This window comes from Erpetoichthys calabaricus, chromosome 2, assembly GCF_900747795.2.
Source record: "Erpetoichthys calabaricus chromosome 2, fErpCal1.3, whole genome shotgun sequence".
Classification (NCBI taxonomy): domain Eukaryota; kingdom Metazoa; phylum Chordata; class Cladistia; order Polypteriformes; family Polypteridae; genus Erpetoichthys; species Erpetoichthys calabaricus.
In genome coordinates, this window is record NC_041395.2 from 323196003 (window position 1) to 323218558 (window position 22556).

General features: G+C 38.5%; 1 protein-coding gene across 11 annotated transcripts in view; it reads right to left on the reverse strand.

Moving 5' to 3' along the window:
- The window catches only part of LOC114647309 (serine/threonine-protein phosphatase 2B catalytic subunit beta isoform), a 112362-nt gene extending 90253 nt beyond the window's left edge, over nucleotides 1–22109 (reverse strand). For 4 of the 11 annotated variants that reach the window (XR_007934187.1, XR_007934188.1, XR_007934189.1 and 1 more), the window contains exon 1: nucleotides 21831–22109. Coding sequence is in view for 8 of the 11 variants with exons in the window: in XM_051923484.1 (XP_051779444.1) it covers nucleotides 21831–21879 (49 nt within the window). In the remaining 3 variants the exon portion in view is untranslated. The remainder of the gene's footprint in view (nucleotides 1–21830) is intronic. The other 7 variants (XM_028795994.2, XM_028795993.2, XM_028795992.2 and 4 more) reach the window with 2 other exon arrangements.
- Nucleotides 22110–22556: the final 447 nt, after the last annotated feature.

The window sequence follows — 22556 nt, forward strand, 5'->3', positions numbered from 1 at the left end:
CTAGTGTCTGTTATCTTATGCACCATTGACATGTTTATCTAAAGTAATCTCATTTTATTTGTTGCTGATGTTAAATACTGGCCAAACCTTGGGTCATGTGTGAGATACTATGAATTTTGTAATTATTCAGTTGACTTCACTTTCAAATTTTTTATGTTGAGGCTTTGTGCTAAAATCAATTAAATTTATGTTTCACCTCATCATGCAATGCTTAATACTTCAGAATAAAGTGAGAATAGTAAAATTCTATTTTTTTACCAGTTTATTGAAAATAATAAACTGAAATATCACATTAACACAAATACCGAGACTCTTTGCTTTGACTCTTAAAATTCAGCTTAGGTACATTCAATTCTGTTGTTTATCATTGAGATGTACACCTTGTTAGGAGTCCACCTGTGGTCAGTCCAACTGACTGGACCTGATTAGGAAAGGCACACAACTGTCTATGCAAGTTTAACACAGTGACAACATACATCAGTGAAAAACCAAGTCATACGATTAGAAGAACTGCCTGCACTGCTGAGACACGTTATATGTCGAGGCACAGATCTGAAGAAGACTACAAAAATTCTTGAACCAATAAAGGTTCCCAAGGGCAAAAATGTGTAAAAAATGAAGGGTTCTGAATATTTTCTAAATCCATTGCATGTCTTGCCACAACAGAATTCTGGAGCTCACCTCTAGACCTTTACATGTGAAGGAGGCTGGTGCTGGTACAAGGCAAGAATGAATCTGTAGATTTGTATTGTTCTCTAGCGTTATTAATTCAATGGTAACATGACATTCGATTTTTAATTTTTTGGCTTTTATATTGATTTGCCTCTGAAACATGAAACACGTACTGTAAACCACAAACGTTGGAAACTTGTAACGCAGGTATTTTAGTAATTAAAACCTGATCTTTGGCCACTTACAAATGCACTATCTTAGAATACACTTTTTCATGTTTAGGCTCAAAATATTTTGACCACAACTTGTACCTTGGTCTTCTTGATATCTACTGTATTTAGAGATGGATGAAGAGTACTGTGCTGGTCAAAAATATACCTGTAAATACAAGTGAAACTAATTATGTTATGTGTAAACATCAGGACAAGTTAAAAAGAAAAAAAGAAGTCATCAAGTTCCACTTTAAATAAGGAAAAATATTTGAAAAGTTAAAAGCGGCATACCAAAGTTTAGGCACCCTTTCCTAAAATGTCTGTTACTGTGAATTGAACTGAGCAGAAGATGAACTGATCACCAAAAGGCATAAAGTTAAAAGTTTACACATTTCTTTAATATTTTAAGCACAATGACATTTTTATTTCCATCATTCACAAAAAAATTAAAAGGGCCTGAAGCAAAAGTTTGGGCACCCAACATGACCAGTACCTAATAACACCCCCTTTGGCAAGTATCGCAGCTTGTAAATGCTTTTTTGTAGCCTGCTGAGTCTTTCAGTTCTTACTTGCGATATTTTCGCCCATTCGCCCTTACAAAAGGCTTCTAACTCTGCAGGATTCTGCACTGATCTTTTGAGATCTCTCCACAGATGTTCAATGATGTTTAGGTCAGGGTACTTTGAGGGCCAAGGCAAAACCGCTAGCTTGCGCCTCTTGAAGTATTCCAGTGTATTCCATTGTAGATTTGGAGGTGTGGTTCACCTCTTCTTTTTAACTCTAATGTTTTTGCACATGGTGTGATGTTTGCTTCCAGAATTTGCTGGTATTTATTTGAATTCATTCTTCCCAATACCAAAGACATATTCCCTGTGCCACTGACTGCAACACAAGTCCATAGCTGATTGATCCCCCCCCCCTGTGCTTAATAGCTGGAGACATGTTCTTTTTCTGGAATTCAGCCCTTTTTTTCTACAAACATACCTTGGCACATTGTGGCCAAAAAGTTATATTTTGAGGTCATCTGTCCATATGAATTGTTTCCAAAATGTATCTTTTATTTTTCGGAGTGCTAGGCAGCTGCCTGGAGGAGCCCACTGCTGCTGATTTTTGGGACAAGCTGTGAGGAGTCAGAGAATTTATACAGCTTTGCAATTTGCATCACATGGGGTATCCTAACGATGACTGAACAAGCAATTGCTCTAATGAGCTAATTAAGATCTGAGAACACCTTGGGAAAAGTTATCTGGAGCCTCAAATATCATGGGGTGTCCAAACGTTTGCATGGAGCTCCTTTTCCTTTTTCACTGTACAATTGTACAAAACAGAAACAATACACTAATCCTGCAGAAAATGATGAAAAGGAATGTAACAGACATTTAAGCAAGTGGGCCCAACCTTTTGCATGTCACTGTACACAATAAATATTTGAATATTTGTTAACTTGAACAAAGGAGCAGATTTAAAATAAAAATCTATATAGCTTGAAGTTGACCACTGTAATACATTAAGACAGTTTTCTTGTACACCTTTACTAAGGTAGCAAACGGTAAGAATGGTGGAGGTTTTCTAAGGAATGGTAATGTAAATATAACACTAAATGAGAAAATGTTAATGCTCTATCCATTTAAAGACTTCAAATTTTTCTGTAGGCACAATAACATGAATAAACGCAAAACTACTACCAAATCTCTTTCAGTGGGAACATGCTGGTCTGTTTTCTTCAGCTAAAGAAGTGACTCGTTCAAGGTCACACAACAAGATGGGGATCCTTACAGCTTTCACTGGATAACAGGAGTTGTTATTAATCATCTCAGACTTTGAAAAGAAAGATAGAGAGAAGGGCATAGCAACAAAAGGCAATGCACTCCAGAACAAGAAGCTCTATTTGTCAGAAGAAATATAGCATATAATAATTCACCCTTTATATTCTTTGCTAGGCCAAAAAGTAAAAAAAAAATTGAAATGGGCAAAAGTAGGAGAATAATCTCTCCTATTCTATTTGTTCATAGTGAAGTACAAGTCTGTGTAATCATACATGCATGCTTCTCTGTAAGAATATGTAAAAACCTTATCAAACTTCAGGCACAAATTCTATCACAGTGCAAATTTCTGTAAAGCAAGCTTTGTTGCATTCTGCAACTCTCTGATATACTTTCTTGGGCAAGCTTTGATGCTATCAGCTTTTATTGAAGAATACACTTATTATGCCCTCTTGGAAGAGTACCCATTTCATCAGTTAGACAGATAGTAACTCCTTCCAAACATATGTAGAAACGAACGATGATTTATTGCATCACATCTTCAGCATACAATATGGCTAAAACAATGTAAAACAGAAATAAACAATGCAGATGTCTAAATTGTTCGTGCTATAAATCCACTGAAATAATCTAGTATGCACATTAACAAAGCAAAACAATAGGCATACAGTATTAGAAATTGTAAAATATTATTCTTGTAATGGCTACTATAACTAAAGAAAGCACTATTTAACATGAGATATAACCTATTTCAGATTAAAGTGTGTAAACAAAGAGCAGTGAGAGGAGGCTTGTTTTATCAGCGAACAAGTGGCAATTGGTATATTAGCCTTTACGTTAAAGAAAGTGGAGGAATAAACTGGAAAAAAAGTAACTGGAGAAGTCGCCCTGTGTCACTAAACAAACGGCAAGAAAAGCTGCTTTAAGGAATTCAGAACTTTATTTTCTCCTTTAAATTAAAACAAGCACCATTTGAGTTTGGACAGCGTGCTTGTTTAAAATGCAGCAGCTTATACTTTTAATTGAAAAAAGAAAAACTAGACAAATTTGAAATTGCTGCTTAGTAAACAAGAGCTTTTCTTAAAGATTTGTACTCTATTATTTGTTGCTATGTGTCATACAGCATACGTTTTGATAAGGAACAAGTACTACATAATTAAAATGGTAATCCATATCTTAAAATTATACCTCAATAATTAACAAATGTTTAGTTGATACACTGAAGAAAAAAAAAAAAAACTGCATAAATATAGTAAATGTATATTTTAACAGCAAAAAAGATGTAGTGTAATTAATGATTTAAAATGTACAAGTGCATGTATGTTTATATTTAAGCAGCATTTAATTGCCAATATCAATTAATTGATTGTGGAAGAATATATACTTTTTATTGCTGTTGCTTGAGAAATTTTGAAAAACTGTTTTTAATAAAGCCTTGTTTCAGATAGATACATTACAGAATCTTTTCAGTTTGCTTTTTTAGGAAGGCATTCAAATTCAGGTTGTACTTGCTCAAGTAGTATTTAATTAAAAGTTCTGGTTTAAGATTATTGTTTAAATTTAAACTATGCCATTATTTATTTTTTTTTTAATTCCTTTGTGTTGATTCTACAATAAATTTGTGATTCAGTGTGTATTTCCTTCATGGTTTATGTATTAATTTTATACTTGCGTGTTTTAATGTTAGATGTGATTAATTAGCCCTAATACATATACTGTATACATACATACACACACACACACACACACACACACACACACACACAGTCACACACACAGTCACACACATAAAAATAAAACATAAAAAAGAATGTCTACACTCTTCAGTTTCAATCTGCAAATGGCATCAGCAAATGGAGATGACTTATTATGTGGCATTATGCCAGAGCAGTCCTGAAGTTTGGCAGTCTTATCTTGGCATCACAGACAACTTGTGCGTGAATAGAATGAAACTGATTATGATTAACAAAAACAGCTTCATTCTAATTAGGTGCCCTTATTGCAATATAAGTGCATTATGTTAGGAAAACTGGACACTGCTGCAAATATCCTTCTTATGTCGGCCTGTACGCCCACACCATACAGAAACTGAATATAGTGACTCAGTCAGTTAGTTTATAAGTTCCAGCACAGCATGAATGATGGAGCAGAAGCTTGGCTCAGATATTCCTGACATGTTGGTCTCTGGTAAGCACCTGTGCCAGAAAGCTTAACATCATTAAAACCTGTCTTTTAAACATCTGATCCAATTCAGCACACAAAGTTACAAGAGAAGAGTTCATGGAAGCCTAAGTCGCCTCATGGGCCAAAAAAAAAAAAAAAAAAAAAAAAAAAAAAACCATTTGTCCCCTATACAAATGACCCATTTGTAACGCATGCTGTGTAACATCATCCATCCATTTTCCAACCCGCTGAATCCGAACACAGTGTCACGGGGGTCTGCTGGAGCCAATCCCAGCCAACACAGGGCACAAGGCAGGAACCAATCCAGGGCAGGGTGCCAAACCACCGCAGGTAACATCATTAATATCTAATCACAACTATGCTTTTACTTAATGCATTTTTAAAAAGTGATTGCATTGGTTTCTGGTCACAAGAAGTGACAACAGGTAGTCGATATAAACTGAGGAAAATCCAAGTAAGTTCTTCATTGAGAATTTGCCATGTAAGAAGGCAAGTACAATAGAGCGCATACTCAACACGTTTAATATGTTTATCATGTCAACACACATTATAACAACAGCTCGGTGATAAAAATTAGTGTGGCTGCATTTCCCTGAGGGTGTCATCATTTCCCAGTTTCTCTGAAATATTGCATATGCATGGCTCAGAGTTTAAATAAATAAGTCCTCCTGACAGGTTTTCTTTTATAGATCCCGACTTTTGATTGAAAAGTTGCATATGCAAAATGCAAACCACTTTCTGTGCATAAACAAGTTTTATAAATCTGACCTATGAATATATGCTCCATCAACAAGCATGTGCCAAGTAAACAAAATGACTACCAAGGGTCAGAGGGCAATCACCATAACAGCTAAACTTCAACATCAAAGAAAAACACACATCACATCAACCAGACACCACCACCACATGGCGCCAAGACTAAATAGATAGAGATAGAGATAGATACTTTATTAACCCCAAGGGGGAATTCAGTTAAATAAATTATTTAATCTGCTGGGCCAGATTTAACTGTCCTTTACAAGGTACACCCTGTAGGCTTGTAAAGAAATTCACCTTTTGAAGATAAGGGACACATACTTGGCAATTAAATGCATTAAAGTATAATTTACCATTTTGCTTTGGGGTATACATGTATAACATGGCTTAGGCTAACTGAGGTTAAGCTATAAAAAACACCCAATATTTGACAAAGCTGAATTTTCATTTTCATACTGCCTGAATCTCCAAAAGTTTTACTTTTTTTTTTTTTTTTTAATAATAAAAAGGCTTGGAATTTTCTTTAAATAAACAGAGGGTGAAGTATTTGTTGTAAAAAAAAAAAAAAAAAATCCTTCTAGTGATGGTAACTTTACTTAGAAAACCAAGGCAAGAAAGCAGGAAACATGCAAACAAAAAGCCATACCAGTAGTTGAGAATGAGTAATCCATGCATTCCTTGAGCTATTCTGACCAGTGTTACCTGTAAAGATTTGCATTTACCCAACAGTTAGACAATCCAGAAAAGGCAGAGCGCATTTTTCTTTATTGATATCCAACAATGAAAAGCATGCAAAGTAGGGAAATTACTTGCTAAACCAATATATATTGAATAACTGTCTGGCTATTAATGTTTGAAATACTAACAAAGGAAACAAACAAAAAAAAAAAAAGTACAATATTTGTAAATCATAATGACAAATTATATAGTTTATAAATTTCTGAGGGAAGATTTTGAGAAAGCTGAAGAGGCATGACATTAAAAAAATGGAAATTGGTTTATCTTTACTAAAAATTAAATGTTATATACATTATATAGATATGGAGGGAGAGATTTCGTCTTCCATTAGTAAACAAGCTATCTAGTTTAGTGTCTAGGGAGCTACAAGCCTATCAGTCTATTCTGGCAGCACTTGGTGCAAAAAAAAAAAAAAAAAAAAAAAAAACCTTCCACATTCACTCATCATGGATACCAAAGTAGAGCTGCTAATTAAAAATGCACATCTTTAGGATGTTAAAGGAATACCTGTGGAGAAAACCCACATAGACTCAGGACCTGTGAGACAGAGGAATAAATACCGTGCTACCACCACATAAACTGTCAGGTTCACACTCCTTTCCAGTGTAAAACAACCTAAAAATCACAGATTAAGCCACAGGAAAGGAGACTAGGAACTCCACATGCCTCAAAATCTGTTCTACTTTACCACAGAGGACATGTTCAAGATGGGGACTCTGATGTACCAGATAGCTGACCCAATCAACAAAGGTCAAAAAGGGCAATGTCCATTTAGGTCACATGGCTCTAAGCACATATAAAAAAGGAACAGTACAGCAGTAAGGGCAGTTTCACTTTGGGTTTTCAACCAGAATAAATATATTAACATGAGAGCTTCTCCAGACAGCATAGTTGAGGTTTCTCGCTCTGTGATCAATAGCCTGCGGAGGTAAGAGGGATTGAACCACTGAGACAAATTATGGCATCAACAAAATACTGATGCAACAAAATGAAAATTCTTGTCTGAAGCTAAATTTCACAAACAGTGGGTCAAACACCTTTTTCCCATTTTCTTTTTTCTTTTTTTTTTTTTACTTCATGGCATCCGGTTTAAATTAAATCAAGGTCACTTTTATGTAATTCAATGACACAGAATTATTTTTAATATTTTTAATTTTGTCCTTTGTTTCCACAGTCCTTTATTCTGAGGAAGTAATATACATTACTATTTACTATTTATGAATCCAAACCTCTAATCTAACTGTTGTATTTCTAGTTTGGTAATAATGATTCTGACTGAATGACTTATAGTGTGTTACCACCACATCAGGCATACATTTTACCCATAATCCATAATGTTTTGTGTGCTTAGATTGGTCCTGATCATATTAGTACCTCACACAAACTACTCCTGGGTTCACTAGGTACTGTGCAAAGATCACTGTTTCTAAAGAGTCTCAAGTCCAGTTGTTTTGGTCCACAACAGAGTGCAATTGGTGTGTTGATGTCTACCTGAATGAACCAAGTACTTCTCTAGAGTTCAAAGCAACCATTTCAAACAAATTACTTGTAAAAACACCTGAAATAACCTCCACTAAGTGACAGAAGAGTAAGGAGATAGTTACTTTTTTCACACAAAACTTTTGTCGTTTCTCTTGAATAAATAATGGAAAATTACAACCCCAACTCAAAAAAAGTTGGGACAGTATGGAAAAATGCAAATAAAAACAGAAAGCTTTGATTTTATAATTCACTTTATTTTGTCTTTTGTTACGATGGATTACAAGTCAGTTAATGTTTAGTCTGGTCAACTTTACTTTATCATAGATATTTTTCCATTCATGCTATTAAGGGACTGCAACACATACCAAAAAAGTGAGGCAATTTAGGACCGATAATGAGATAAAAAAAGAAATTAATGATGTGAGTAGAAAAAGATGTGATGTGATTGTAATCATGCTTTGGGATAAAAGCTGTATCCAGGAAAGGCTTAATCCTTTAGGAGCAAAGATAGGCAGATGATTGCCAATTTTCCCACAATTGTGTGAGGAAATCATTTAAAAGTTTAAAAACAATGTTTCTCCAAGACTGATCAGAGAGGATTCGAGTATGTCCCCTTCAACAGCACATAATACAATCAAAAGGTTCAAGGAATATGGAGAAATTTTGTTGTGTAAAAGCCATTCATCAATAAGTGATACAACCACATGGTCTCAGGAGTACTTCTGCAAACCTTTATCAAATTGAACAATACGAAGTTCCATCCACAAATGCAGGTTACAGCTGTAAAATCTAAGCTGCATGTCAACAGTACACGGAAGAGCCGTCCACTTGGAGGCATCTGGAATGGACCATAACACTGTGGAAATATACTGTAGTCAGAAAAATCACTATTTCATGTCATTTTTGCTCCTCCAGACAAAAAAAAATGGCCATGCAGACTGTTACCAGAAATAAGTCTAGAAGCCAGCTTCCATGATGGTATGGGAATATGTAAGTGCCCTAGACAAGGGCAAATTGCACTTTTGTGAAGGCACCATTAATGTTGAAAAGTACATACAGATTTTGGGGCAACATATGCTTCCTTCTAGGTGACATCTATTTAATGGATGCCCTTGCATATTTCAGCAAGACAATGCAAAGCCACATACTGCATGGAAGAGGGTACAGGTGCTCAGCTGGCCTGCCTGCAGTCGTCACGTGGCACAATTTCATATGCAAAATATAACAACAAAGACCCCATACCATTGTACTCCTTAACACTTGTCTTCAAGGTGAATGACACAATATTACACCTGAAACACTTAAATTGGCGTCTTTGGTACCTACACATTTGTTAACTGTTATGAGAAGGAAGGGCAGATTACAAAATGGTAATTACTTCCCAAACTTTTTAGAATATGTTGAAAGTATCAAATTCAAAATAAAAGTGTTTTCATGTCAAATACCATTTACTAATCACTGCTCTTTGGTTTGTTGATTCAATTTCTTAGAATGTAAGAAGTCAATTTCTAGTTATTACCCAATATAAAACATAGAACTTAAACAATGCGTCCTTACTTGTTTCTAAGACTATAGATAAATATACAGAAAAAACTATATATTATATACTGCCTTATATATGTTAAAATGCTACACTATTACTTAGCCCTATGAACAAAGTCAGGTGATGACACTTTAGTTAAGGAGATATACTCCACCTCTTGTCTATTTATTAATATGCAGCAGTGTGCTCGGTTTCTTCAACCACTGAACCATACTACTGTCAGATCTAACCATAATAAAACAATGGTCATCTGCTTATATTCTCAGCTGGGAAATGGAAATGACACATTGAAGAGGTCAAGTCTCCCATATCCCATGAAAAATGTGCTACTCTGCGGTGTTCAGTGGCATTAGCCATCTGTCTAATGGCTGCAGTATTTAATACATACAGTACCTGCAGCAGTGTCAAATAGCCAACGAGCATGTTTATGACAAAGTTTAAATCCAAGTCTTTATTTCTTAACCACACTCTAATAACTGATTCTAAACAAAAAGGCAAACAATCAGCTAATTGCAGACCAGTCCATGTAATTGGTCTTGTCAATTAGTTTAAGGTGTTAAAGCAAGTATGACCCTTCAAAAGGGTGTTGATAAATGTGAAAGTCAAAAAGTATTAATTCACATAAAGCAATCGCTTTCACAATCCAACCTTGACATGAGGTAAATGAAACAAACCCCAACAGAATATTTCAAAAGAGTTAATAAGTAATGACCCCAAAATCTGGTAAATGTTAATTATTTGAAAGTAAAAGACTCAGGGCCCCAAATTGTTAATCTTTCCAGGGACGAGAACACTCAAAAGGTTCTATAAATCTAGATCAAAAGACTAAGTCACATAGAACAAGTGGATAATTTCACAGCTTCTTATAAACAAACAACAGTAATCACTTGACTTTAAGTAGGTCAGGTTGGGGAGCATGCACTGGTACAGCGCTGCACCCTCCACATGATGAAAAAGGCAACCCCCCCAGGCATACAAGGGTCTATTCCCACCCTCTGGAAATGACTATCCATCTGCTGCAGCCAGGTGTTATGTGGGCATACCCTTGACCTGGACCAAGTGAGCCGGATCACCCTCATGGAATCGCACCACATGGCCGTACTACTGTAACTGGCGCTCCCTCACAATGCAGGTAATGTGCCTCATTTGGGACTCCACGAGCAACTGCTCATTTGACACAAAGTGAAACAAGCGGTACCCAAAGATTCTCCGAAGAGACACAATACCGAAGGAGTCCAGTCTTCGTCTCAGGCCACTGGGTAGCATCCATGGCTCGCAACCATATACAAAGACAGGAAGCACCAGGACCCTAAGGACAAGGATCTTTGTTCTTTTGCAGAGATATCAGGAGCGCCACACACTCCTTTTCAGCAACCTCATGATTCTCCCCCCCCCCCCCCCCCCATTCTCTCCCAAGAGAAGCATTGAACAGAGTAGGAGCAAGAACACACCCCTGATGAACCCCAGAATCAACTGGGAAAAATGTAGAGGATCTGCCTCCACTCTGCACAGCACTCACAGTACCAGTGTACAGGTTGGCAATGACATCCAGGAAGTTCGGGTGGGATCCTGCAAAATCTCAGGATGTCCCATACGGCAGCTCGATCAACTGAGTCAAACACTTTATGAAAATTGACAAAAACTACAAAGAAACTGTCGATATTCATGTTTCCGCTGCATTAGAACCCCTCAGTGCCGGGATGCAGCTGATGATAGACTTCTTAGGTGTAAAACCAGACTGCTCCGGTTGCTGATAGGTGAGCAACTGATCACAGATCCTATTGAGGATGATCCTAGTGTGGACCTTTCCCGGCACAGTGAGCAGTTATATCCCCCTGTAGTTACCGCAATCCAAGCAATCACCCTTCCCTTTCCAGATAGGGATGACAAGTCCTGTTTTCCAGCCACAAAAGTTTACAATTATCAGATGGCAACTCTCACTGATCTATTTATGGATAAAATTCAGAAAGACATTTGCTACACAGAGAAAATAACACATCAGTTTACACAAAATATTTAGCTTATTCCTTCATCATAAGTAACCAGGCTTCTTAACCCTCTATAGGAGCAAGTTCAGAGGCACTTTGCCTTCTATTTCCATTAATACATCAACAATACTTTATCATAGAAACTAGAAAAAAAACAATCAGAAACCATAGGGTGAAACCTTAGGGTGTTTCACATGTACTCGCTGTTAAAAAACATGTTATTTTTAAAACTAGGTAAATTACACAAAAATGACAGCTTCTCTCTTTTCTCAGAAACAATTTTCTGAGTGGCGGTGTGCATATCCATGAAGCCAGAGCAGTTTTCATGTGTTAATAACATCCAAATTGCTCTCAGCCTCCAAGGAGCAGCATGGCTGTAGAGTACAATGCCCACTTAATCATTACGTTCAGAGGCACCCCTTCATCCCATACTGCCCCACCAGGCAATAGCAATGACCATTTATTTTTCCACTTGTTGATTCAGCTGGAGATGGCATATTTTGATCATTATGCTGGCCATGCATCCTAAACCTGCCAAGCATCGCATAGTGAAAGTGCAAGCCTTGGCTCAGGTGAAAATGGCATTGTGTTTACTACCAGTCAAAAGTTTTAGATCACCTCAGTTTTTCTTCAAATTTGATCACTTAAAATGCAATGAATTACTTAATACTTCAAAAGATAAGCAGTAAACTGCCAGGAGGTTTAAATTTAAAATTTAGATTAGCAAAAAATGAAAAGAGGAAATTTCAGAATATTACAAACAGGCCCTCTTAAGGGAACAATTAATAGGATATAACCTATTCTGCAGCAATTAACTCTTTTAGGGCGGATGTCGACTTTTTTTGACATGAGAGGTTGAGGGTGCATGTTGACAAAAGTCAGCATCCAGGGGTAGAGGGCGACAATCAGCTGTTAATGGCGACAAAACTCACTGTCACGTCACAGGCAATCCCTCTCTGCTTGGAGGAATATTAGACTCAATGACTCAGCATTGCGTGTATGTGTATGTGTGTGAGTTACGAAATGTAAACAAAGGCATGATGGCATCAACATCTCACGAGGGAGCGAAGCGAGTGCAGAAAAGAAAATAGTCAGTAGATGATGTTTTGTGCATTATCACCGAGTCGGACTCTGATTTTTCAAAATCTGATTTTGTTGACAGTGATCAGGAGATCAAGCAGGAGAGTGAGGAGCCGGCATCAGCTGATCAGACACCAGCCGATGCCACCCCAGCTGATCGGCTGCCAGCGGAGTGCATTCGCACAGCCGATGCACCTACGGCAAGGTTCGCGTGGGAGGAATACCCAGACATTGATCCGTGGGAGCCAAACTGGCTGCTGGACTTCACAAGACGGCATGGCTTGCTGTTGGACATGACAGATTACCAGCCACTGGACTACTTCAATGGGTTTTTTTCCTGAGGCTGCTTTTCAGCTACTGTCAGACGAGACAAGCAGGTATGCAGAGCAATTTTCTGAACCGCGGACTGTGCTTGCACCGCATTCTCGTTTTTCAAAGTGGAAATCCACAACAAAAAACGAGATGAAGGGCTTTGTGGCATTACAAATAGAGATGGGACTAGACTGGTGATATAACTTCAGGGAGCATTGGTCCAAACGTACTTTGTCCCCGGGTGGCTTTGGACAGGTTATGTCGCGTGACAGGAACGTGCTGCTACAAAGTTTTATTCACTTCTGTGATAATCAGAAGCAAATCCCAAGGGGTGAGCCAGGCTATAATCCCATGTATGAAGTTCAGCCCCTGCTTGACATTGTGGAACCAACATATAAACAATTTTATCAGCCTGGCCATGATTTGTCTGTGGATGAATCTATGATAAAATACAAGGGATGCCTTTTTTCCGCCAATATATGCCAGACAAGCCCACAAAGTATGGAATAAAGGATTTTGTACTGGCAGAAGCAAACAATGGTTTCTGCCTGAAAGTATTCACATATACAGGAAAGTATTCCTTTCAAAGAGAGAACTGTCCCATGACAAGTCAGGTTGTGCTGGAGCTGCTTCAGGGCTATAAACATTTGGGTCATGCTGTGTACATGGACAATTTTTATACATCACCGGAATAGTTCATGGAGCTACAGAGCAGGGGAATTGACTTAATTTCACAGTTGAAGCCAGACGGGCTAAAGATGAAAAGATGTGACAATCTGGTTTTCATGCAGGCGGATAACATGGTGGCATTGGCATGGCATGATGTCAAACGGGCAACTTGTCTCTCTACGGTACATACTAACAATATAAGTGAGAAAGTTATTCGTCACAAGGGAAACCCAGAAGGTAGGAAGCTGTATAAGCCAGTTGCACTTGAGGAGTATAACTGTAACATGGCTGGAGTTCATCGACTGGATCAGATGCTGGGGTCATACACTTACGGCCATAAGTCCACCAAGTGGTACCACACTGTGTACCATCGCATGCGTGAGATTGCACTTAAAAATGGCTATATATTGTTCAAGTTGGCAAAAAAGTGACAGCACTATGACTGCGGCAGATTTCTGCAAGAAGGTGGTTGACAGCTTGCTGGCACAGTATGTTGCAGTGCCTTTAGCAAAGCGAGAAAGGCCATCACAAAGAGCAGTGCCAGACAGGCTGACTGAGTGCCACTTTCCTGCAACATATGAGGACAAAAAATACAAACCTGACTGTGTTGTGTGCAGCAACAGACAATTGACAAGGTGGCACCAGTGTAACATATAAGCAGTGCAATGTGGCAATGCATGCAATTGGCTGCTTTGAGAGATATCATACTTTGCAGGACTTTGCTGTGTAACATGTATGTGATATGTATGTGAAATCATATAGTATGCAGGCTCATACAACATGCAAGACAGTAACATTTGTCAAAAATAAATATTTTTTGTTGATTTGATATGTTAAACCATTGCTTGGTATTTTTTTTTTTTTTTTAAGTTAGTTTTTTGAAAAATATTCAGCCCTGGGAGAAAAGAAACAAAAAAATTAGCCCTAAAAGAGTTAAAGTAAATTAAGCCTTGCAAGTTGAAGCAAACAATTTGCATAGGTGTCCCAACTTCAGCTGATTACTTAAAAATCCTCTGGGTTTACAATTGTCTCTTTATTATAGCTTTCATGAATAATGTTGTGGTGGTCTGTTCCAACCAGGGCAATGTAATAAGACTTGCTGTTCTTCCTAGTCCTTTATTTTACTGTTTTTGTATTTATTACACTTTATGAACTCTTTTAGGGCTGATTTTTTTTACTTTTCTCCAAGGGCTGAGTATTTTTTCCAAAGACTCATTTTTCTGAAAAGCACACAAAGCACCGTTTTCATACAAAAATCAACATAAAACATCTGTTGTTGGTTCTGTGGCCACTATCACCAAGTGTTTGCCATCTCTGGTGGCAGTAGCTGCATGGGAGTGGAGGTCGCAGTGCTACACAATCTGGTTTGTACCTCACATCATAAGTGGCTTTCCTGCCAGGAAAATGTTGCCATTGGCGCATCAACCACACAAACATGCTTAACACCACAATCAGCTAGGGACTGATCAGCTGATGCCTGTACCACACTTTTTTTTTTTTTTTTTAAGATCTTTTTTTTCCCAGATCATTTACACCAAAATCACAGTCCAAGAAGTCCAATTCAAAATAATAAAATATTTCTCAAAAAGTCATCCATTGAGTATTTTGCTTTGTGCATTCACTTCTCTCATCAGATGCCAATGCCATTTTTTGCCACTGTTTGCTCATCGCTACTCATGTACACGCAGGGATTTAACATCAAGTCAATGAGTCTAACATTCCTCCAAGTAAAGAGAGTCTACCTTTACCGTAACAGAGAGTTTTGCTGATGTTTACAGCTGATTATTGCCCTCTGCCCCTGAAAGTCAACATCTCTCAACCCCTTATGTCGATGTAAGTTCACATCTGGCCTATAAGAGTTAATCCCAGAGGGAAAATTGTCTTTTCTCATGACCTTTGGTGTTAAGAGCTCATGGTCAGCCATTGTACAGTGCCCCAGAGCAATTTTGAGGTTGACGGCCTTGCTCAAGGACCAATGGAGTATAATACCTTCTGGCAGTAACGGGATATGACCTGGCAACTTTGTAAGATATCAGTGCAGATACTTAGCATCAGAGCCACCACTCTATCATGTGCACAAATGCTGAACACATTTCAGAAAAGTATAATACTCTAAAATTGACATTTACTCAAATGAGGTAGTCTCAGTACAAAAACATTTATACTTAGCTTTACTAGCTGGGCTCTGCCCATGTAGTAGTAAAACAGGACAAACTTTAAAAATCAATTTAAACCAAGCAAAAGGTAGGTACGCTCCAACATCAAACATTGATGCTGTATCTGATCGTGTTCAGCTCTGACGGAAGAGCGTCCCCCTCGTGGAGAGAAAAGCACGTTGCCATGATATCTCTGGCAATCAGCAGCTACACTCCAAAACACACGTAGCTCTGATCTCTCTCTCAAAAACGTCTAGTGTTACTCCATAACAATCTGTAGATGATAATGTCTGTTGAACAAACCGGTACAGCTAGCTAAACAGAGGCAAGGTAAGCTCCGACACATGGCAAGAGGCAGACAGACTTGAACGTAGGCTGGCACGTGAGTGAGGAGGGCTCCATTCCCCCCTCCTCTCGGCCTGCAGCCTCTCTCGGATTTACACAAATAAATCAGTACCATAAGCAAACTATGATACTTAACGCGATGTGAGAAGTAGCAAAATCAACCGGAATGTTCAAGCAAATTATAGAAAAGAAAAAAAAAACAGTGAAAAGCGGACAGACATACATACAGAAATTGGATTTTTTTATATATTAGATATAGATGGCGAAAAGCACACAGTGAAAAGATATTCACCTTTCTTGTTGGATTCAAGGGAAGATGTCAGGCACTTTGAGGTAACTTGGTGAGATGGGGTATGAAGCCAATATTGGGAAATTTAAAGATCAGTGTCAACTATATTACTATGGTTATCTGGAAAGGAAGAAAGTCATGGTTTACATTAAATTGACTCTTTAATGGTTGATGCAATAATATGCATTTTTCTCTAAATGTCAAACTAAAGAAAAGATATTTGACTTTGGTAAACAGAAGTCTGAATGTTCATACCTCATACTGTAGCTCTGAGTTACTGAATGAGATTACGGTGCATTTGTAGAATGTGATTAAAAGGTTAATTTAAAAAAAGAGATGCGTCTTAAAGAATGCATGGTAACAAACACTACAACACTAACCAACTTGTAGGTGACATCTATGCTATCTGGAGGGACCAGTTAAGACCACCAAAGTTGTGCCCATGCTCCACAAGCTTTCCAAAATTCTAGAAGTTTCTCTCATTGGATAATGTTTTCAGGGAGATGAGCGGACAGGATCTGTCCCCACTTACAGCATTTTGGAACAACTATTGTGGTTAAAAGACATTTCTGTAATAGTGAATTTGTTAAAGATCATAAAAAGGACTTACAAACCAAATAAAGGAGAGCCTAAAAACTTAAGATATTCGTCAGCATTGCTTCAATACTTTAGTCATGAATTTCGCAAATACAAGCAGTTTGCAGACACATTTAAAACACAATCACCCTGATGCTTTTGCTCAGTTAATGCCAACCAAATTCTTCACAAACTGGCCTCACCATCCACATCTGAGACATAACATTCACAAATCATTTTTCAAACAGTTACAACTTGCAGTCTTACTTTTATTTGGTTATGTGTTATTTACACTGTTTGCAGTGAAGTGGTGGCTCTGAGGCTAGGGATCTGCACTGGCAATTGGAAGGTTGCCGGTTCGAATCCCATAAATGCCAATATGGACTTTGCTCTGTTGGTCCCTTGAGCTAGGCCCTTAACCTGCAATTGCTGAACACTTTGAGTAGTGAGAAAAGCACTATATAAATGCAAAGAATTATTATTATTAAATATAAATTTGTATTGTTTCTTAAAAAAAAAGTTTTAAACGGAAAATGTGCTTTATGAGATTCTATAGGCTACTGTTGGTAGTGAAGTGATTTAGGCCACTTTAATAAAACTTCGCAATGAAAAAAAATTGTTACCATTTTTTTTAAATGAAGAATCAACTGCAATAGTGCTTAATAGACCCCACTTCCCTACACCCTGACAACACTGGTGTAACCATCTACCATCTATAAGCATCTGTAAACCCAGAGGGGGCTGAGCGGTCTCGTGGCCTGGAACCCCTGTAGATTTTATTTTTTTCTCCTGCCATCTGGAGTTTTTTTGTTTTTTCTGCCCACCCTGGCCATCGGACCTTACTCTTATTCTATGTTAATTAGTGTTGTCTTATTTTAATTCTTACTTTGTCTTTTTTTCTCTCTTTTCTTCATCATTTAAAGCACTTTGAGCTACAGTGATCCCTCGCTATATCGCGCTTCGCCTTTCGTGGCTTCACTCCATCGCGGATTTTATATGTAAGCATATTTAAATATATATCGCGGATTTTTTGCTGGTTCGCGGATTTCTGCGGACAATGGGTCTTTTAATTTCTGGTACATGCTTCCTCAGTTGGTTTGCCCAGTTGATTTCATACAAGGGACGCTATTGGCAGATGGCTGAGAAGCTAGATTGCTTACTTTTCTCTCTCTCTTGCGCTGACTATCTGTGATCCTGACGTATGGGGATTGAGCAGGGGGCTGTTCGCACACCTAGACGATACGGACGCTCGTCTAAAAATGCTGAAAGATTATCTTCACGTTGCTATCTTTTGTGCAGCTGCTTCCTGAAACGACATGCTGCACGATGCTTCGCATACTTAAAAGCTCGAAGGGCACGTATTGATTTTTGATTGTTTTTCTCTGTCTCGGTCTCTGTCTCTCTCTCTCTCTCTCTCTGCTCCTGACGGTGGGGGTGTGAGCTGCCGCCTTCAACAGCTTTGTGCCGCGGTGCTTCGCCAAACAGCCCTATTGATTTGTTTGCTAGAGATTGTTTTCTCTATCTATGTGACATTCTGTGCTCCTGACACGCACTCCTTTGAAGAGGAAGATATGTTTGCATTCTTTTAATTGTGAGACTGAACTGTCATCTCTGTCTTGTCATGGAGCACAGTTTAAACTTTTGAAAAAGAGACAAATGTTTGTTTGCAGTGTTTGAATAACGTTCCTGTCTCTCTACAACCTCCTGTGTTTCTGCGCAAATCTGTGACCCAAACATGACAATATAAAAATAACCATATAAACATATGGTTTCTACTTCGCGGATGGCTCTGGAACGCAACCCCCACGATGGAGGAGGGATTACTGTACATTATTTGTATGAAAATGTGCTATATAAATAAATGTTGTTGTTGTAAACAGTTCTAAGAAACAAACAAGGAGTGACACATCTTTATTGATACAAACAAAACCTACTCTAAAAGCAAATTCACATTATATTCTCCTCTAACTCAAGAGTTTCAAAGTGGATGCACTCATTTACCATAGTATGATCTTGTCTGTTAACACACGGCAGCTCCACTGCCTGTTTTAGCAGTCTGACGAATCAAATCTTAAAGGAGCTCTAGCAAGTTATTAGACAGGCAGCCAGCCACACATATTAGACTTGATATGCAAGTACCAAAAGGACAGTGATGAAGAAATTAGAAATCAAACCAGCTTGTGGCAGCCACCCAATACATGGAGTGCTTACCTTCAGTAAATTAAGGAGGATGGTTACCTTAAAGACCCACACAAACTACTCCATTATCTCCAGTCCCATATGCCCTTTTTAATAGGTTTGACAAGAATGTCTATGAAACCTTTGTCAATCATTAGACATAAATACCAGTTGTTTTTTTTATTGATGGTGTGAATTAATTTGACTTTAGTAAAATTTTAATGTGTTTCCTCTAGAACAGAGATTATATAGCCATATTTCATAGCTCCTCAACACAACAGTACTAACTATGCTGACATTTTCACAGAATACATCCCAAATGTTTGGTACTGGGAGCTTACCTGAACAAGTTGTATGGAAACAGATGTAAGAAGTACATGAGGCAATGTTATCTGTGCTTTCTATTAAATAAAACAATGTTATATATTTTAATACTTTTGTATTTACAATGTACAGGTGAGAAGCGATGTTGCATGCTGCTTTGGTACAAATTTCACTCTATTCTGTACATGTGACAACGCTACCACTATACAAATTTTGTTCTTTTTGTACATGGATGCAGCTGAGAAGAAAGATTTTATGTTTTCTTGCATAAAAGAAAGTGTTGGTTAATACAATACTTTCCCAAGACTGCTGGCTGTCAGTTAAGTTAAAAATCAAAAATGTGTTTATGACATAATCGGCAAACCATGCCAAACTTAATCAATACTTATTCTTTGACAGAGTTGATTTCCAAGGATTTCAAAATACCTATAAAGTATAGTGCATTTTACTGAATTTCCCACAACCCTTAATAATTTTCTCTAATGAAAAAAAAAAAATTTAAAACAAGAAAATACAAAATAAACATATTGCTTATATCAAAAAATTGCAGTATTGATTCAATAGAAAAAGGCAGCCCTAAAACTCCATAACATTAATTTCACATAAAAAAATAAAAATTATAAAACAAAATTTCTTTTATTGGACCTTCATCAATATATTCTGGAGTTAAGAAATCACTGGAAAAGTTAAAGGGATAGGGGTTCATTATAAACATAAACTAATCTCTAGCTAGAAAGATAATAGGATGAATGACAGCTCTAAAAAGGTCCGGGGCATGAGTATCATACGATGGTTCTTTGTGAATACTGTCCCAGTACTTGTGGGTGTGCATTGCCACAGTCATCAGATACATGGTTGCCAACCACCATTGCCTCTACAACAACTAAGTACTACATTGGCATGTTCAGAAAGAAGGTATAATTTCAGCTGGGCGCGTTAGCGAGCGCCTGTAATCCCAGCTACTCAGGAGGCTGAGGCTGGCGGATCGCTTGAGCCCAGGAGTTCTGGGCTGTAGTGGCCTATGCTGATCGGGTGTCTGCACTAAGCACGGCATCGATATGGTGTGTCCAAGGTAGCACTAAGGAGGGAAGAATCGGTCCAGTTCAGAAACAGAAAGAAGGTATAATGCAACTGTATAATGGGACTCACATTACAAGAGAGGAGTACACCTGTCTATGTATTGTGACAGTATAAATGGATAGAATGCTCTTTGTAACCAGGGGGAAATTTGTTTTTTTACAGAAGCTCTTTAAATAAATAAATGGATATATAAATATATAGAGATACAATATAGTCTGAACGCACACCGGAATGACTAAAAAGGAAGAAAATTAAAAAGAAAGAAAAAACCTTCTGACTTTGCAGTCACAGTGAGGCACTATACAGGTGTATTACTGTTGGTATAAAAGGAGCCCAGGTAGCGTTTCTTGACACACTTCTGCAGAATGATTTGTTGGCAAAAGTCCTCAATGTATCACAGAGAGGATGCGCAAGCTTTGTTCACAACGGCACTCTGTTTTAATTCTCCCCTTTGCTACTGCCTCCTACCTCCAAGGGGTCCAGCGTGCCTCCTATATCTACGCCTGCCCTTTTTATTAGCTTGGTAATTCGCTGGGCCTCGCTTGATGTAATATTACCAGCCCAGCACACCACTGCATAGAATATCACAATGACCATCACAGAGTTGTTGAGGATGTGAAGAATGTCACTACCAACATTACAGAAACGCAGTCTCCAAATAAAAAAGAGCCTGCTGTGCCTTTTCCTCTCTAGTTCCTCTGTTACGAGACCACTCTAACCGATCATTGATGAGCTATTCCAAGTACCTCCAGAAACGCACTACCTCTACATTCACTCCTTGAACAGTAACCGCACATAAGTTGCTATGTAAATTAACCGCGGGGTCTCAGACACCTCCAGCGTTTTTTATAATTTATTTTAATGAAATGACGCAGGTCTGCGTAAGTTCGCATAAAGTTTAGCAGGTGGCCTGCTATTGATGTACAAGTGAGGAGAGGGCACGGTGTGGATTTGTACGGTAGTTTTACAGATAAATATTTTTGGTCAACGCGTGTCGGCTGAGTCTATTATATTCTTGAGAATCACACCCGCGAGATCTTATTAACAACTTTATTCCACAGACAGCTTTTTCTTCACCTTTTCACCGGCCCGTCTGTCTCGGGGTGCCATCATGTCAATCACTTGGCCAACAAAACCGGCCCCGGTGCCACACCACACTGATCTTCTATTTGCCAATTTCACCAATAGGCTGCCGGGATTTGACTGAACCATCTGCTTAAAAAGGCAAAAATGTCAAGGCGCCACAGCTGCTCAATGCATGCCAACTTTGCGATAATTTTCTGTCTTTGGGATGTGAAATGTGAGATGCGAGCTTGAGAGAGCGAGTGCCTCGTGACGGCGAACTAACTAACGCAAGTCAGCGGCATAACGGGCATTTAAACGAGCCCGGTTGAATAGCTGCGGCATACTTTAATCCGAGTGGCACCGAACTCACAGGAGGCCCGCCATTAAGAGAAGCCCAAAATAAACGCGCTTGACTTACATTTGATCACCCGCTCCGTGGTGGGGGGCACTCCGTCCTTAATGGACATACTGCAAACCGCTCCGGTCGTGACTCTCCCGTTCTGTTTCTTGCCTGGATGTCGTTTTCTCCCTAAGTCTTGTCCTACTGCTGACCACACTCCTTTCCACAGCGGCTCCGTGAGCTCTCATAGAATCCGTGTGAATGTGCACGAAATCCAAGAGAGGAGAGGCGCGTACACACACGCACACTCCCGCTTTCTCTGCGTTTGAGGTTCGCACCAATATGGCGGCGTCAGCGGCGACGCGCGAGACTCACATAAGAGACAACAGCGACCCTTAGCGACTGAACGAGGGGAGGACAGGACAGGTTGTCTGCTCTGCAGTTGGATATTATCGTGTTTGTTCGACAGATTTGATGACCCCAAAAGGTGTTTTCAGCACCCTCTGATTAAGCGGCAGCTGTCAATGGAGTCTCATCTTCAGATTAATAAACATTTTTCATAAAACGGTATGTTGGGAACTTCTTAACAATAATGCATAGCCTAGAGTGATTATGTGAACTGACATCCACCAATATTCTGTATCTGCTTTGTGCAAGGGCTAAGGCCTATACCCTAGAAAGCCCTGAACTGGCATAAGTTCAACCTACGGGTCTTTCAAATGCATACTGGGTTAATGTAAAGTCACCAGTAAACATAACATGTCTTTAGAATGGAGGTGGGGAGCAGAGTACCTAGATGAAAAC